The 18,673-nt window shown below is 31.5% G+C and overlaps 2 protein-coding genes across 2 annotated transcripts; one reads left to right on the top strand and one right to left on the bottom strand.

Moving 5' to 3' along the window:
* Positions 1-889: 889 nt before the first annotated feature.
* LOC132741333 (major vault protein-like) lies at positions 890-1,634 on the top strand (the record flags this gene model as incomplete). Its single annotated transcript, XM_060729477.1, has 2 exons — positions 890-1,099; positions 1,439-1,634. Coding segments are annotated over 2 exons (387 nt in total), but the record flags the coding sequence as incomplete, so codon positions are not given.
* Positions 1,635-12,130: 10,496 nt separating this feature from the next.
* Positions 12,131-17,870, bottom strand: LOC132741332 (L-seryl-tRNA(Sec) kinase-like). The gene is made up of 6 exons (XM_060729476.1): positions 17,838-17,870; positions 17,301-17,435; positions 16,979-17,082; positions 15,152-15,425; positions 14,015-14,201; positions 12,131-12,356 (listed from the first exon to the last, which is right to left on the bottom strand). Exons 2-6 carry the CDS (start codon positions 17,383-17,385, stop codon positions 12,131-12,133), a joined length of 876 nt encoding a protein of 291 aa, XP_060585459.1. The 5' UTR covers positions 17,386-17,435; positions 17,838-17,870.
* Between the last annotated feature and the right edge of the window lie 803 nt (positions 17,871-18,673).

Genomic DNA, 18,673 nt, shown 5'->3' with positions numbered 1-18,673 from the left:
TTAAATTTTCATTTTGATACATAAGTAAAATTCCCAAAAAAAAAAAGTGTAACAATTTAGTGTTAACAGATATTGTGAATCTTGTCATGCAAGTGCTTAACTATTACATAGAAAGGAACATGTCTTTCTACTTTTTTAAAAAATTTTCTATAGAAGAGCTGCCCCATGAACTTTAAAGAACAAAACAAGAGGAAAAGAGGTATCTAGAGAGCAAAAACTAAATGAAAAACATTCGGAGAAAGAAATGAAAAGCTTGAACTTCGGTCTTCACGGAGCTGTAGAATCACCGGACAGGCCTACGCTGAGGCACGGAAGGCTGAGCGAGTCCTCATTAATGTGAAACGAAAAGAAGGTTAGTTGTTTTAGAAAAAATCTCTAATAGGAAAAAAGTTTTGAAAGTTTTATTGGTCGTTTTTTTAACAAATTTTTGGTTTTTAAAAATATGGATATTTCATATTTAATGAAAGGGGGGAGATTTTACAATTTAAAGTTTTTGGGTTTTTCTTTATGAGAAGTTTCCAGTAGCTTAGGGAAATCATTGGTTTATTTTTTGTGACCCCTTGTCCCCCCGAAATAATGTTTGGGGGGGAAATTTTGTTTTTTAACCAGGGGAAAAAAAGTTGAAAATATGGCTAAAAACAGTCGTGTGACTAAAAAAAAACAAACAAAACATGTAAGAAAAGTTTTAGTTTAAATTTTTTAAAGTGCAAGTTTGTATATGAAATAAAGTACACAGAGTAGTGTCAACAACAGTATTTGTAAATATATTAGTCTATGATAGAGGCTCTTACTGTCTTTCTTTGTCAGAAAAGCTTGAAATGCAGTACATTAACTTACTAGCATGGGTGAAGATAAATGAAGGAAAGTATACTATTTTAAGTGATCTTAATTTGAATTAGGATGCCAAGATTTCTTATTCATAGTGAAGAAGAATTTGGGTTGTTATTTTTATACAAATAAGTTTCAGAATCTTTTTATAAAAGAGCCTGAACTGCTTGTATTTAATTGTCACAGCAATGTTTTTTCTTTTACAGGAGCTAGGCTTAAAGCAAAAGCATTGGAAATAGAGCACTATGCAAAATTAGAGGCACAATATATGGTAATTTATTTATTTCTTACATTAGATAAATGTACTGTTAATGGGGTTCTCATAAAATGTTAACAGGTATGGTTTTTGTGAATGAAGTAAAGATAATGCAAATTATATGAATATGGACTGGTTCTTAATCATTTGATGTGATAACCTCCCAGAGGGAGCAGATTTTCTATTCCCTAGGGAGCAGATATAACAGTTTCATTAAATGTATTAATAACAAATATCCACAAGAACAGTGCTGTAAAATAAAAATTTTGTTACATAAAATTCCAATACAATAATTAGAAAACTTTATATTATTTGACTATTTTTTACAACTGTTATAATTTCTTATATCCCTAGGCAAAGAAAGGTGAACTGAATTTTGTGAGGAATCAGATACGATTGGAGTTACAAAAGGAGAAAGCTTTGTCAAATATTGAAGTAAAAAGATTCTCTGATATGGTAAAGGCCATTGGAGCAGACACCCTGGCTGCCATAGCAACAGCAGGACCAGATACACAGGTATGTCTAAACTGAAGTATTCTCATCTATTTCACTTATCAATTTTAGATATTGTGTTTAGAAAAAACATGCCAAGTAGTGAACTAGTTAAAAAAAACAAAGAGAAACATTGAATGTTATTGTAAAGATGTTTTATTCTAAGGTAGATTGTGGGCAAGTTTATATCAATATATGACATTTAAGGTACCTGCAGATTCTTCTCTGTTTAATAGTCCTAACATATTCTGTGTTAATTGTCTGTATAAGTGGTGGTATTTGTTTGAAGCCCTCGAGGAAGATAGGATTTACGTGATCAAGTTACCTTTGTTAAATAAAGTTAAAGTATATGTAATTTATTATTTGCATCAGTTTTAATAAAATTTTCCTCAGAGGCATCCAAGGTTGAATAGTTAAGCTCCTCACAATAATGGGTTCAAATCTTTACTGTGAGATGAGAATAAACTTACAAAAGGTTGGCAGTCCTGCCCTGCAATTCTTTGATTCGCCTGTTTTTTAACCAGGTTTTCAATTTTGAAAATCCTGGTTATTAGATTGGGGTATGGCGGGCGGATGGGCGGATGGGCGGGCGGGCGTCAAACGAAATTGTGTCCGCTCTGTAACTACTTCAACCCTTTGAAGAATTTTGATGAAACTTCAGACAAATGTTTACCACATCAAAGATGACGTGCAGAACGCATGTTCCGCATGGCTGGGCTCCAAGTTCAAGGTCACAGTGACATTAACATTGAAAATCCTGTCCGCTCTGTAACTCTTCAACCCTTTGAAGAATTTTGATGAAACTTCAGTACAAATTGTTTACCACATCAAGATGACGTGCAGAACGCATGTTCCGCATGGCTGGCTCCAAGGTCAAGGTCACAGTGACATTAAACATTGAAAATCCTGTCCGCTCTGTAACTCTTCAACCCTTTGAAGAATTTTGATGAAACTTCAGACAAATGGTTTACCACATCAAGATGACGTGCAGAACGCATGTTCCGCATGGCTGGCTCCAAGGTCAAGGTCACAGTGACATTAACATTGAAAATCCTGTCCGCTCTGTAACTCTTCAACCCTTTGAAGAATTTTGATGAAACTTCAGACAAATGTTTACCACATCAAGATGACGTGCAGAACGCATGTTCCGCGTGGCTGGCTCCAAGGTCAAGGTCACAGTGACATTAACATTGAAAATCCTGTTTACATGATTTTAACTTGATTTGGCAGTCAAAGGTCATATCATCTTTGGAGGTAATTTAAAAAAGATATGATATATTATTTCATGTCTACTTTGTAACTTGTTTTTCATTATACAGAATTATCAATATAATTATAGTGAACAAATTCTTCTGTGCTGAACTCGTCCTACATTTCTCAACGGATTTTGTTCAAACTTTCACAACAGAAGCTTTGTCATCAAGCACCCTGGCACATATTGTCGGGGTTTTGTGATTGGATAGTTTTTGACCTAATTATGGCCCTTTGTTTTTTTCCTTATACATAATATTATAGTGAACACTTCTTCAGTGGCAATTCCTCCTACATTATTCATGTTTTACATTGCACATAGTTACATTGTTTGTTGCTTGTATTTGTATTTCAAATACAACATATTTATCTACAATGGTGATAATTGAAAACCTGGTTTCATGGCATTGCCATGTTTCTTGTTTTTTTTTTTAAAAACCTAATTTTGTTTTTACATCTGTTCAGAATTAACTTCATTGCCTATTGTACTACACAACAGCATTTTTTTGTTTTTGTTTTCTTCCATTTATAATATATGAAAGAATTGTAGTATATAAGAATTCAAATATAAACTTTCATCTTCAATTTTAGGTCAACTGCTTGTCGCCCTCCCGGGTTCTGGAATCAACCATTCCCCCATCACCAGATGGGAACACCGTCGGGCGATCATGCTGCGCATTTGTTTATGAACGGCGGAGGGTCTGGATATAGAGACCACCGCAGCCGGTAGGTTTTCTGAGATATTATTATATACCATCACCATTTAATGATGGTTATTATAGTGTAAGACTCAAAATGTGTAGATAATTGACATGTTGTGTTGAAGATGCGACTTTGTGATATAGTTATATAGTGATAAATTATTAAAATACTGATTTCTTAAGAGTGATTGCATGTATAATTTGCAAGCAAAAATAGAGTAAATATTCTGTAAAGTAGGTGAACAGTGGTGTATGTAAACAGCAAAATCAAGATTTGTTTACATTGATATTGTATCTCAGAATTGTATACATGAAAAATGTTATAATTGTGTTTTCTGATTACAGAGCAGTTCATTTCTTTTTTGCAATTCTTTACCTATATTTACATGTATATGCAATACCCTGTTAGTTGTATAGGATAAACATTAACGGGTAGTTGTTTAGGGTATACATTTTGTATCTTGTGATAACCGATTTTATCAGACTTTTAACATACTATCAACTTGATTGTTTATTTTTTCTCAAAAAAACATCTTTTTTGTAGGTTTTCTATCTTTTTATATACATGTAGTTTATAGTTTGTTATTTTTCATATACATATCTGGTCAAGGTTTTTTTGTATCATATACATATTATATCAAATGAAACTTTTTTCAAGTGATGTTTGAAGTTACAATTCAACAAGAATCTGCTCTCTTCATCTACTCCTTTCTTGTCATCTTCTTTTTAAAACAAAGTTTAAAAATTTTGACAGTTTATTTTTTCTAAGAACTGTCCTCATAGTTTTGTATTTATTATTCAATTTAAAATGTTTTTATTATTTTGGCATTACACCACTGACATTGCCTCTTGAAAGTAGCGCTCAATGTGTGTATGTTAAGTAGGCATCACACCTTGACATTATGCTTCGATCGAGAAGATACTTTTAAATACTACACTAGGGAGGTATCAACTTCAATTTAAGCATTTCCCAATTTTTTGGGTACGCACTACAAAATTTATATATGTTTTTTTATTTATCTAGAATATAAAGCTATTAGTGTTCTCTAGAATTCACATTCGGCTAATAGTATATTGGTTGTTGTTTAGTATCATTGTAGTTACTAAAATTATAGAATACAGTGATGTACCTCTTATTTCCCAACAATTTATATTTGCTTGCATGATGTATAGAAACTTTAGGGCTACCAATCAATTTGTAAAGTTCAGTAAATGTCACATACATTTCACTGGTATACATTTCTTTTTATGCCACCGTGCGATGGCGGTTGGCATCATAGCGATCTCACTGTGCTTGTGCTCTGCTTTGTTTGTTGTTCTTGCTGTGTGTGTTATACCTAGTTACTCATACGTCGAACTTCAACAACATCTTTCTTGTGACCAAACCACTGTCCAAATTTCAACCAAACTTGGCAGGATTGAACCTTGGCCGTGACGGCTTCCCAAAGTTGCTTCAAAGCGGCTCAAAATCGCCCCGCGCAGCCCGGGGGTCATTGACTTTCACTCCTATCTACATCATACGTCAAAACTTACAATCCTTCTTGTAAAGACCCAAAAGGCTCACGAGCTTTGCATATTTGCATAAGGCATTGTCCTGGTAGACCTTACCACCAGATTGTTCAAATGATAGCCCTGGGCGCTCAAAAATCGGCCCGCCCGCGGGTCATCTGATCTTTCTCACTTCACTATGTACACTATGTACAACCTTAACCATACCCTCTCTCGCTACACACGACCCCAAAAGGCTAGACTTAGGATATTTTGCATAAGGCATTGTCTGGTAGACTTTACCGCAGATTGTTCAAATGATCGGCCTGGGGTCAACATCGCCGCGCCCGTGGGTCATTGGTCTTTCCTTATATCGCTCCATACCTCCGCTCACCAAAACTTATCGTAAAAACTTAAAAAAAAATTTCTACGCAATTGACAAAAGGTTACAGAGGTCCTACGATATTTCTTGCCATGAAACATCCGTGTAGTGCACCTCCTTCAAGCAGGCACTTCGTAGCAAAATTATAGCCTGCGGGCAAAATTGGCCCAACCCCCAGGCCCCGTGTCTCCACAAGATCTTACACTGGCATCAGGAGCAAGATCAGATCAACTTTAAAAACTCTAATATTCTTTCATTGCTTTATCCCTCAACAGATTAAACTACTCTAATATATCTCTGATAAAACTAGAACCTGCATCACGGCAAGTTTACATGAAAGCTTTAGAACTAAATTCTATTGTCATTTTTGCAAGCATACGGGCATTTTCAGTTGATCCAAATATTGATCCTGATCCAAAATTGCATCCTCTCATTTTGACTGAAAACTTTTTGTATCTTGTTCTTCGTTTTTTTGTTGATTTTTCATCCGAAACTAGTTTCGGTTTATTGGCAAATCAGCATATTTTTACATTTTTGCAATATATACCATTCAACTATTATGAAAGCATGATTAATTTAGTAACATAAACCAATGAAAATAAAATCACGGATATTGAATCCTGATCGCTGATCTTTTGTTTAGTGAACACGGGGGCCAGGGGTCATTGATTTTCACTATGTACATATATGTAAAAACAACTTCTTGTCTGAGGTACAAGGCCTTAGAGATTTTATATTTGGTATGTATATATGGGTCCTCTACAAAGTTGTTTTAATATTGCCCCTAGGTGTTAAAATTGCTGGCCCCCAGAGGGCGATAGGTTTTTCCTTAATTGTATAAAGTCAAAACTTGAAAAGCTTCTTCTTGAATTGACAAAAGGCTAGAGGTTAATATATGGCATTGACTTTGCGAGTGAACGCTCTACAGATTGTTCAAATAATAAGCCCTTGGGTCAAAATTGGTGTCCACGCGGGGTACTTGATTTTCATTATGTACATCTGTAAAAAAAACAATATATATATTTTTGTCTGAAGAAACAATGGGCATAGAGGGCTTTTGGATCTTTTGCATATAAATAATCCTCTATAGGTCCCATACCAGAAGTTGTTCAAAATTTTCCCCTTGTGTCAACCCGGGGGCAAAGTGATTCTCATTATGTACACATAGTAAAAACAGAAAATAAAACAAATTTTTTCTGAATGGGAGAAAAGCTACAGCTTTGTTTGGTGGACCTTATCAAAGATTGTTTTGAAAATTAAACCCCTTGGGTTACAAAAATTTGCCTTTTCGCCAAGGGGAAAAGTGACCTACTTTCTTATCCTTTGATGTACAGCAATGAAATTTTTGACCATGTGCAGAGTTAAGTTGTAAAAATTGGAACTTTGAAACCAGGGTATTTGATTTGATGATGTGACCAAACTTTCTTGTTTTTAAAAGTACAGCTAAAATTTGGAACCAGGGTAAACAGTTAAAAGATGAAAGGGTAAAATTTTGGGATATCAGCTGCCCAGATTTTAACAAAGGGGTCTTATATTTGTTTTTGTCCATTGAATAAAAGTCATAAATTTTGGGCCCTGTGTGAAAAAAATGACCTTTCACCCCCAAAATTTCACCAAAACTCAAGTTCATTGATACTTTCCAAATCGATCTTTTATTGGATTAAAAAATAGATTCAACCATTTTAAAATCTGATGATAAAATTAGAAAAGGTCAGGAAATTTTATGCATTATAACAATTTTCAATTGTAAAAAAAAAAAAATATCTTTCCTACACTTTTTAATTTAGTGTGTTTTAAGCGGTGGCAAGCATTTTTCTAAAAATGCAATGTGTTTTTTTTCTGCTTTTTAATATACATGTATGATAATTTATTGTTTTCTTTAAAGTCTTTACACCCTGGTCTGGATCTGGGAAAATTAATATTTTAAAGATTTTAAATTTTTTTAAAAAATTTTTCATGACAAAAAAAAATTAAATTTTTTTCTGATTTTTAGCCCAATTTTAAGGTTTTATAAAATTTTAATCCTTTTGTCTTCGGGTTCGTCAATTTTTTTAAACTAAATTTAAAGGGTTTTAACATAAAAGTTTTTTTTTAAAAAAAAAATTCATATAAAACACTTAGACAGAAGGGAAAACTTTTTCAAAATAAAATAACTAAAACCCTATACGGATTTTTTATTTTTTTTCTTAAAATAAATTTTCCAAAATTTATTTTGATTTAAATCAACTAAAGTTTTTTTTTCTTTTCTAATGAAAAACTGTAGAAACTACAGCAAGAGGAATTTTTAGGTAAATTTTCCAGGAACTTGTTGGTATCAATTTTATTTAAAGGAAAATGAAATTTTTTTTAAATAAAAATATTTTAGTGTTTTGTAAAATAAAATTTGTTAAAGGGAAATTGAATTTTGGTACTTAATTTTCTGTGTTTAGATTTTTCCTTCTTTTGGGTTCTTCTGTGTTACTTTACTTTTACATGTCTTTACACAGTTTGTATTTTTTCAGGGTTAATTTGGAATATTTTTCCTGTTGCAAACTGAAATGGTTTTAACGTACGTATTGAACATTGAAAAAAAGAACTATAAAAGAGAAAATAAAATAAAAAACAAAAAGCAGCAATTTTTAAATTTTTTTTATTTCACAAAATTTTTCAATGATAAATCTATACAACTATACCTTTTATATTTTTTGTTGTTTTTTCATTTTTTGGAAAGAACAAAAAACACATGCCCTCCAAATTCTCAAACACAGAAAAATTTTGCCAAAAGTTTTTTATATCTTTGATTTACCAGTTTTTTATAAATTATTAAATTTAATTGTAGAAAAACACATTAATCCACACTACTTAAGTTTTTTAAATGATCTTCCAGTAATAAATATATACTTTTTTATGACAACCTTTTTGTAAATATTGCTCGTAACAGACCCCCCCCTCTCCAAAAATCAGTTTCTCTTTTTTTGAAATTTTCGATATTTAGTGGTAATATTTTAAAAAAAATTTAAAAATTTCAAAAAAAGAACAAAATAAAAATTGTACTTAGGGAATCGAAAAAATACAGGGACATGGTGTATTTTAATTTTTCAAAGGAAAGATAAAAAAAATTTAATAAATACCTTTACCCTTGCCCCGAGTTCCCCTTAAAAAAAATGTCACCCCCCCCAACTTTTTAGATACAATTTTTATTTAAAACCTTTTTTTCCTTTCAAAAAAAAAATAAAAGGGTAGGTTACAGTCATTTTGTCATTAATAACACTTTTTCAATATATTCCATTTAGAATCAAAGCACAGAAAGGGCTAATTTGTTGGGGGTTTCCAGAATTAAGAAAGGTGAAAGGTTGGAGTTTATATGTAAGTCCACCAATGTTTTCCAGCGTTTAATTTAAAAGTAATTGGGGCTAAAGACTAATTGCAACACTGATTTTAAATCCAATTTTATTTGATTTTAAAAATTTAAAAAAAAAAATTACCTTTACGGGATTTGAACCCCAGACCTCCCCTTCCCTAAGCGAGCCCGAAAACCCTTTCAGCCAGGGTAAATTTAAAAGGAAACGGGCTGAAAAAAACCATATTATCTAAATTAGGGCTTAACGGATTTTAACGTTTTTTAACACAGATGTAAATAATCCTGGAGTTTACTATAAGAAATTTTTTTTAAAAAAAAAAGGCTGCAAGTTCTTTGGATTTTCTGATTTTTGCTCTAAATCGTACTGAAATTTTCTGTTGCTTTTTCCTTATAGGTTAATTTTTAGTATTATAATTCATTTTGCAAGGCACCAGAGTTTGATACATAGGGAATTCGCTTTAAAATAGAGTTACAAACAAAAAATTTTTTTAGTTCATTTTTAACGAAAAATCACAACTTTATCCTTTCATACATGACTTCCTTAACAAAAACACTTAAAAAAAAAATTTTTTCAAAAAAAAAATTTTTTCACGGGGTTTCGAACTTCGAGAAAAATCTCACCAAAAGCAAATGCGTTTCACTGTACCACGGAGAAAAATATACACAATGGTCGAAAAAACAATCATTCTAAAAAATTTAGAACTTCCCTTGCATTTTGGGTTTAACCTTATTTTCGAGGTATTTTTTTCAGGAAAACTGTTTTTAAAAAATTGAAGTAAATATTTTAGCGAAAAATCCTCTTGCCCAAACAGTCCGACTGTAGAACATTATTCCCCACCGGTTTTTTTTAGTATTTGGTTTTTAAAAAAGTATTTTCATTGAAAAAACATTTTTACCCCGAATTTTGATTTTTTTATTTACAATTCTATAAGCCAAACCATTGTTAACTTTAAATCGTTTAATTTTTGGATACTTGAACAAAAAAAAAATATTTTTTTCTTTTTAAAACGTGTTTTAAGCTGTTTTAGAACTACTTGTTGTTTGTTTTTGAACTTCTGTTCAGAGATTGAAAAAGTCCCCTTTGTATTTTGTTATTTCACAGAAAATACAATAAAACAAATTAAAACCTTCGACCCTTGGGGAAAACTGTGCTTTTAAAAATTTATGGGGCCTGTCTTTGACCATCTTTACGGCATGATTCCCCCTGAAAATTTTTTTGGCTTTTGTGTACATAAAAAAGGAAGTAACCCTCAAAAAAAGTGGACTAATTTCGGATTTGCAATTAAAAAATTATATTGAAATTCGCTAAAACCAAAAATTTTTTTTGGTCTGACACCCCCCAAAAAAATAAAAACTATTTAGGCTTTTTTTCCACTTTTACTTTAAATGACTATGGAATTTTTCTTCTATAAAATAAAATTCACATTTGATCCCTTTGAAAGATCTTTTTCCCTGGAAACAAAAGGTTTCTTGGGAAATTTTCATTTTCCCAATTTTTGACAGTCAGCAAAAAGTTTCCTAACCGCTGCAATAACCGCTAGGGACTTCATGTCCGTTTTGTATAGATTTTTTGCATAAAAAAAAGAACACTATAATCAACAAGTTTAAACCCTTTTATTTCAGTAAGCTAACTAGATTGCTTTTTCATGTGAAAGAAAAACAAAAGACCTTTGGTTCAACCTTTTTTTTAAAATTTTTTTTTTTTGGCTATTAAATTCATTGCTCTGCAAAGGTCATATTTGGGAACAGCTTTAAATTGTGGGGAAAGACCTAGTTGAAAAAACCATTCATTAATAGCCACATCATGAAAAACCAATAAATGGGATTGCGAAACCCGCATGGCCAAACCCGCCTGCCTCCATGCAGTCGATCAATCCCGTGGCGCAAAACCCAAAATTTGGTTTTTTCAGGCGCGGCTCATATCTGGGAAAGAGAAACAAAATTTTAAAAACCCCCAAACAACTGTAAGCTAAATTTAATATTCAAAACAAAAAATCAAATTTTTTGGGGACAACACCTTGCAAGACCTTTGAGCACTGATTACAGGTTGAGTTTTAAAATTAATTTACCGTAAAACAAAAGTGACCTTTTTCGCTTTTACTGGTGAAGAAAGATACCCAGTTGTTATTCTTTCAACCATGATGTGACCATGGATAAATGAATGCCAGAAAGCCGTATGTAAATATTCTAAATAGAAATTGGCATATAATCACATCAAAATAAATGAGAGTTATTAATAGCTGAGCTTTAATCATACTGATAAAAAGTTATTATGAAAGGGGCATAACATAACTTTATACAAGGAATTGGTTTTAGTTGATGATTGCTTGAGCAAATCATTGAACCTGTGTTCACATAACCCAATTTGTAAGGATTGGTCACTGGTGGATTTTTTTAATCCATCAAAGTCTGTCGCATTGCACAATCCAACAACAGAAGTAGCTGGAGATGAATACTTATACACAACTGAAATGTCTGGCTGCCATTTTATAATAATAGCCATTCATTTGCAAGCTCTATAAGTGAGCAAAAAGGTTTTCTCTTTTAATATGAAATATTGATTATCATTTGTAGACTTATTAAACATACAATGTATTGATTTGAACAGGGTCTTTCAAATAGAATGGTCTGGAAACGCGCTATGTAAACCCTTCTCGCTACAATTAAACAAGTCTCGGTATAAATCGGTATAGTTTGCTATAAGCAAATAATGTAAGTGTTCAAGAAAAGGGCGATTATTAAATACAAGAGCAAAAATGAAAATTTTAACGACATGATGTTATTTAAAAATCTTTAAACTTTTGAAAAAAGGATAAATATTTCAGGAAATGATGTTTTTTAAAGCCATCTTTGTTAAAAAACATAGATTGTTTGTTCAGAATATTGGCCGATAATCGGCGCCATCTTGAAAATGCACCAAATTAAAAATCAAATATTTGCAAATAACATCTTGAAATATTATAATATTTTTACATAATACGATTTAATAGCATCTTTTCCCTGTAAAATCAATTTCTATTTTGTCATTGAACAATGCATGAATGAAAAAAAGCTCATGAAACTCGGACCTATTTTCAAATATGAGCAGTAGATTTGTACCTTGACACCAGAATGGAAAATTTCTAATTTCATTGCAAAACTATAAAATTGTTACTTTTAAAGTAAAAACAGATAATTAAACGCAGTCAGAGTTAGTTTTTAGTAATTTTTTTTTTATTTTTTAACAAAACATTATCTTATAATTTGGTTTTTGAATGCCATATCACGGTCGGTAGATAACCCAATCATGTGACTCAACTGAGACAGCATTTTTCGTAAAATTGGTCTGTCTCCAGACCATTCTATTTGAAAGACCCTGATTTGAAATTAAAAGACATTCACAGAAAGGAAAATTATATCTTCCTAAAGCAATCTATGATAAAAAAAAGAAATCTAGTAATTATACCTTTTGCTACTGACATCTCATGTGAAACCAGTCTACGTAAAATAATATCAGACTGGTACACAAAACTTTCACTACATATCACTCTCGACTGGTTCTGCTGCTCAACATCAACATCTTCCACTGGCTGCACTGGCCTGCTAACTGCTTTCTGAAGCAACTCATGTACTGACTTTCTGTATAGAATTTTATAATATAGGATATAAATATAGAAAATGTAGAGATTAATGCTATTTTTGGAACAAAACACAAAGCGTTGCAAATTGACTGCACACTACACTATCCTTATTACTTCATAAAATAACAATAACCGAAATAAGAACACAAAGAATAATAAATTTGTCAACATCAATTGCTGGAGTTTAACTGTTACATATTATATAAATCTCGAATTTTTTAAATTCCACAAAGGGGTATACTTCTGTAAATATCTATGCTAGATTTATGGGCCTTGAACATTGACCCATTGACCTGTAATAATGACCATCAAGTCATATATATATACCTTCAGTGTTTGTAAAACCTTTATAAGGAAGTTACAAGTTCACAAAAGGCTTTAATTCAGTAATATCCATTCTAGAGATATCGGTCATGAAGATTTACCTACATTTATTATCCTGAAGACAGTCATGTGTGACAGAGTGGGGTTTCATGTTGTTTATGTTGTATGAAGTATCCTGTATTAAGTGTATGTTCTGCCATCAACAATGTCACAGTAAGTAGAATACCCCTAATACTTGCCTTATAAAAGTCCAGTGAAAAAAACAACAACAAAAATTACCAAGTTTGGAGAAAAGATATTTATAATGCATTTATTTGATGTATTTTTAAAATTATTTAAAAAAAAAACATCAAGAAGAATATTGGTCAAATACTCTCCCTGAAATCCAGCGTGAGTCTGAGTTTTTTTTCCTACAGAAAATTTTAGCTCTGCAGTGAAAGAGGTGGGTTTTTTTTATTAATTTCACAAAATTTATCTCTTGCAGTTTGTAAGGTGGGTCAAAACAAAAATGATTTTATATATACCAGTAGATATATACCAGTAAGCGATGTCAGAAGCAAAAGGTATATATAATCAGTTCAATAAAAACAAATGCTTTTCTTAAGCTTTCGACGTTTAGTCTTCTTCAGAAAAAATTGACGCTTATAAAATAACAAATGACAAATGACGCAACGTCCGTTTAACAATACGCTAAACAGAACGTGACGTTAACGCGGGAATAAAAACTTTGTCCAATAAATACAGAATCTTTCAGAATATAAATAGCAGCAATATACAATAAATTACACATTAATATGGATCTGCACATGTGATACAAAAATTCTCATAATAATAATGTATATAAAAAACCTTGATATGAGAAAAACATACTACATGTATATGTATACCGGCTTCAATAATGACAAAGTTGATAATAATCTGTACAAAACTTTTTGCATTCATATACATTAGGAAATTTTAATGTGTTAAAGCTTATTGAATCCAGGTATATTCTTGTAAAAAGCGTTGCCATATCATCGGTGGACAATCTCTATAGGCATAAATTTAAAACTCCTTAATACAATGATTGGTTTATATTAAAGTGTGTCAGCGACATTGGTTCAGAAATATAACGGATCGAAAAAATTGTTGAATATCAAGCAAAGGTGTATAATAACTCTAGATTTTGCTTTTTTCATATTTTAACCAAAAAGTCATTTACAAGAAGATTGTCAATATATGTTTGCTTTACATTTATGTTTCAATACTGTCCTCTGAATACTTCAAACATACAAATCCATTTTGTAAAACTGTTCTATTTATAATAAAAACTTTTAATCATTCATTTCTTACAAATCTGACTCTTCAGTAAAGGTAATGCTGTGCTCCTCCCAGCTATTTCTTGACCAATCCGGTGGCTCCATCTTGGTTGCCATAGTAGTAATTACATCATCTGCTACCTTGATTTCACGCTTCGCATTCTGGGATATTGCGATGTCAACATCTATCTGGAGATAAATCTGACAGAAACCTATTTCGTCTGAAAACGAGATTCATATACATGTATGTCAAACAAGGCATGTATGTTGAACCTGCTTATATATTTGTATACTGGACTGGTACTTCTTAGATTTGGAATAGCCCACAATGAGTTTGATGAATTTTAACATCAAAATGATAAACCTGGACATCAAATTGTTTAGAATAAAGTGTTCAAATGTGTAAGCTGGCCTAGTGACTGATACAATCTTTTGATTGTCCAAGTTCTTTGTTTCCAGTATTTCTTTAACATGACCCATACCTTTGGAATTGGGAATTTTGGCAGTGATTTGCTAAATACTGTGGGTAGGTCACCTAGACTGGTTCCAAGAATAAAAACTGATGATTATATGTGGGCTATAAAAAATGACCGGATTAATTGTAGAATAATGTACTCAATGATGTAACTATAATTACTAATCAATAATTCATTACATGCATTATCAAACTAAAAATAAACTTAAACTATATTAAAACTATAGATGTAAACAGATAATAAACATATCAGCTTTCATCTGATTTATTAAGAGTCAAGTGTCAAATGGAATACTGATTTCTGTCATTTTTCTTTCAATATCCCCTAAAATAAAACATACTTGAAAATACTTGTAAAATCTTAACTGCAAAGCAAATATTACATTTCCATTTAAAAAATTTCATGTTCTATTTTTTCTCTTTTCGATCTGATATCTTTCTAATTTATTTAAACATGTATATGTTAAAAGAGCCACAAAACCAGGTTTTCCATCTGGAATCGCAAAGCCCTAATCAGTTTATCCAATGAGACTTGCGGATGATAGACTAGTTGTGTGAAAGTTGGGTTGGTATCTCGAGAAATGTTTGAGCTGTACACAGTAGAAACTTTTCATGTCCATCCACCAACATTCACCCATCTTATTACCACTGGAAAACCTGGTTAGGTATAAGTTTTTCTTAACTTCTCTAACTTACATTTTCTAGCCAGCTGGTAAAAGTTGTATCTCATACTCGAGTAGTACATGTTATCATCTATCATGATATAGACTGTGTCACTATCTCTGATCTCTAAAACACTACTTTCTTTTAACAAAGTTGTAAATTTTTCCCATAATGCCTCAGTCACTTCCTTTTCAAGTTGAAAGTCCAATGAAAGTCTTATGTCAGAAGACTGGTTCCCTTTCTTTATTGCCTGTATCAAATTGTCCACACACTTCACAATACCAGCTCTGTATCTCTTCCAGTTTGACTAGAAAAGAATAAAATTTAATATAACAGCTTCCAACCTGTATCACTACATCAAAAGCTACATAACTTTAAATTTACCATGTAAATAAATCAATTATCTTAAATATTCACCTTTAATTTTCACTTCTTACAAGTTAAAATTGGATATTCTTCTTAAAATGACATTTTTCATTTTCAGCTTGAAATTGAATGCAGATTAACCCTTTACCTAATATAGACGTGTTTTGACGGCTTTTCGATCCCCCTCCCCCCTTTTTGAGGCATCAAACAGTGAAAAATTACCCTATTTAGACCCCAAACACTGTTTTTCGTTTGGGAAATGTTGTTAAAAAAAAGTGATCACTTTTTAGGCGCCGCCCCCTATCAAAAAAGGTACATCTGGGGGTTGCCAGAAGAGGGATGTGCCACCTTCTGTTTGGGGGGGTTTGAAAGGGGAAGGCAGCCCCTCTCATTGCCAAAAAAAAATTTGACATGTGACAGACTAAAAATGGCCTCGGGTAGATCTTATGGTAATGTGTAACCAACGCTGAAAAGCCATCTTAATCCATTGAGAAGTTGCAGCACTTTGAAATCAGTTTTGATGATAAAAAAAACAATGCAAAATAGTGATTTTTGGCTATTTTGAGATGTCCCCCTGTTGCCATGGTAACAGGAAATTAAAGATTGAGCATGCTGTTACAAAGGCTATAGTCCAGTCAAAATTTGTGCCAAGTTTCATCAGTATTGAAGCATTTTTCATAGTTGCATAGCAGTTTGAACTTGTTACAGGAGGCTTTTCAATAAAAATGGCCATTTTTCACAATATGCTCATGAGGTAAAGGGTTAATCAAAAGCAACACCTACAGTGTATGTTCTGAACCAATATATATTTCATATAGGATGTAAGCCTTAGCCTAGGAATATAATGTATATGAATCATAAAACATTAAATTATAAATGTTTGGGTTTTTAAATCTGCAAATACACACCTGTCAAGATTATAGGCATTCACTAACAAAATAAGCACACATTGAATATCCTATCTAATGAATTTCAAGTCATTTTGTAGGAATACTGATTAAGACGATATGTATAAATTTTCCTTGTCTTTATGCAAATTATGGTCAGTGTCAATATACTGAATTCTTTTAATTTTATCAATGTTTAATTGGTTAAACAGGGGTATAAAGTTATATTCATATATCCCTAAATTATATTAATGCCTTGTTCAAATAATTTTGGCACCAGAGTAATTTTGTACTGCACTGACTATAAAAAGAAGCAAGGCAACAGATTCAAGCCAAATAATGAAAATTTAGAAACTGTTTTAATTCATAAAAAAATATTGAAAATAGTAAACTTACTATAAAGTATAAAAATTTGATGATGTTTAAATTACATCTTTAAATTCACAAATAAAAAACAAAATCTACTGCTTCAAATATTTAAAAAAATCTTTACATGTTTTTTATGTTTATATTATTGATAAAAAGTTGTTTATCTTTTGAAAGTATACATGCAGCTGCAATGAACACAGTCAGTTGTCCCACAGACTTTAACTTTATGTAGTGTTACCTGTTGTTGACTGTCTGAGAGTATAAGAATCTTCTCTAGGTGAGGAGGTAATAGTCTGTCATACTCAACAATAACAAACTTTGATGATTGTAATCCACTAGATTCTAAAATAAACAATAATGGAATGATCTTTACAATTAGTGACTAAACAAGCTGGAAACATTTTGTCATGTTGGTGCTATATACTATAGAATGCTTTAAATTTACAAATTTTTGTTGTTGTTTTTTTGTAATTATTTATAACCTGAATAAAATTGCCATAGAGCAAATTATAATGATTTCCAGTACATGTATAATGAAAATGTTCCTGAAACTTGTATACCTGAGTAGAATTGGAGCTGTTTTGAAAGATGAGATTTTCCTGAAGCTGGCAGACCACACAAAACAACCAAACAGATAATTGCCATGTGATGCAGACGTATCTTGTGACTGCTGTGGGTGTTGTAACAAGTTAAATCTGAAGAGAAATGGCAATTACATTGAACAATTCAAAATGTATACTGAAAAAAACAAAACATAAGGTAATTCTTTTGAGATAAAACTTTTCAATGCATTGTTAACGATGTTTGAAGAAAATTGTTCAAAGTGAATCCACTTTACAAGGTTCATTAATTTTTCATTCATCAATTTATTTTTATAGCATCTATTTTCAAAGTCAATAAATCAGTCTTCCAGCATAGGTTAAACTCCAGGTCAGACTACATATTTTTCTCACTGTGTACCAAATTTAGTTGAAATTCAAAACACGTACAATATATAAATCATGTCTCAACACTATCTTTTAAGCATATATGGTATGCAAGACTTTCAGATGCTCCTTCTGCAAATGAGGTGGTCGTCATTTTTTTGTATATTTTACCTTATAAAGTAATTGTTAACTGTGGAGGAAATGGACATAAATATTTGGAAACAAGACAACTCACCCCCCAGACGATTCACTCCCCCAAAAAACCAAATATTTACGGTAAACATCTACATGGACACAATATGAGACCAATACTTGTATGTGGGTCGACTTGTATTTATTAATTGCATTCCCTTATTCTAAATTAAAAATAAATTCAGATTTCAAAGTGTTTCAAATCTCAAAAGAAAAACATAACCAAAGAGATTCAAACCTTAAGTCTCCTCCAATTTTAATATTCTACCATGGATCTTTATGATACAAGTCTTTGTTCAGTGATTCTAAATGCAATTTATTTACGCGGTATGCCTAAAATACGAAAGTGAGATTTTTGACGAAAGTGAGCGAAAGTGGGCGAAAGTGACTTTTAAAATTTGAACTGTACCGTTTTAATAGAATTTCACAGTGAATTTTCTGTTTGTGGACGTATATTATTAGCAACTAATAATATTTCTTTTAAAAAATAATCACTAATATAGTATATGATGATTTAATGCCATTTATTTGCATAATTTCTGTACACAAGTTCTGAGATCTTCCTTTCGCTCACTTTGAAAAAATACGAAAGTGACTTGTAAATTATTAAATATGGAATTGAAATTTATACTAAAATTGCAGTTTGCAGACGTATATTATCAGAAATCTATAATTTTTATTTTAAAAAATAATCATTATGATCTTTAACCACCAAATAAATGGCGATTAAATCATGATTATGGTTATTTATTATAATACATATAATAAGTTGCTAATAATATACGTATGCAAACAGCAATTTTACTGTAAAATTC

This window comes from Ruditapes philippinarum, unplaced genomic scaffold (genome assembly GCF_026571515.1).
Source record: "Ruditapes philippinarum isolate M1 unplaced genomic scaffold, ASM2657151v2 ctg627_1_1_1_1, whole genome shotgun sequence".
NCBI classification, from domain to species: Eukaryota; Metazoa; Mollusca; class Bivalvia; order Venerida; family Veneridae; genus Ruditapes; species Ruditapes philippinarum.
The sequence above is the reverse complement of the archived record's forward strand: the minus strand, read 5'-3'. Positions and strand labels throughout refer to the sequence as shown.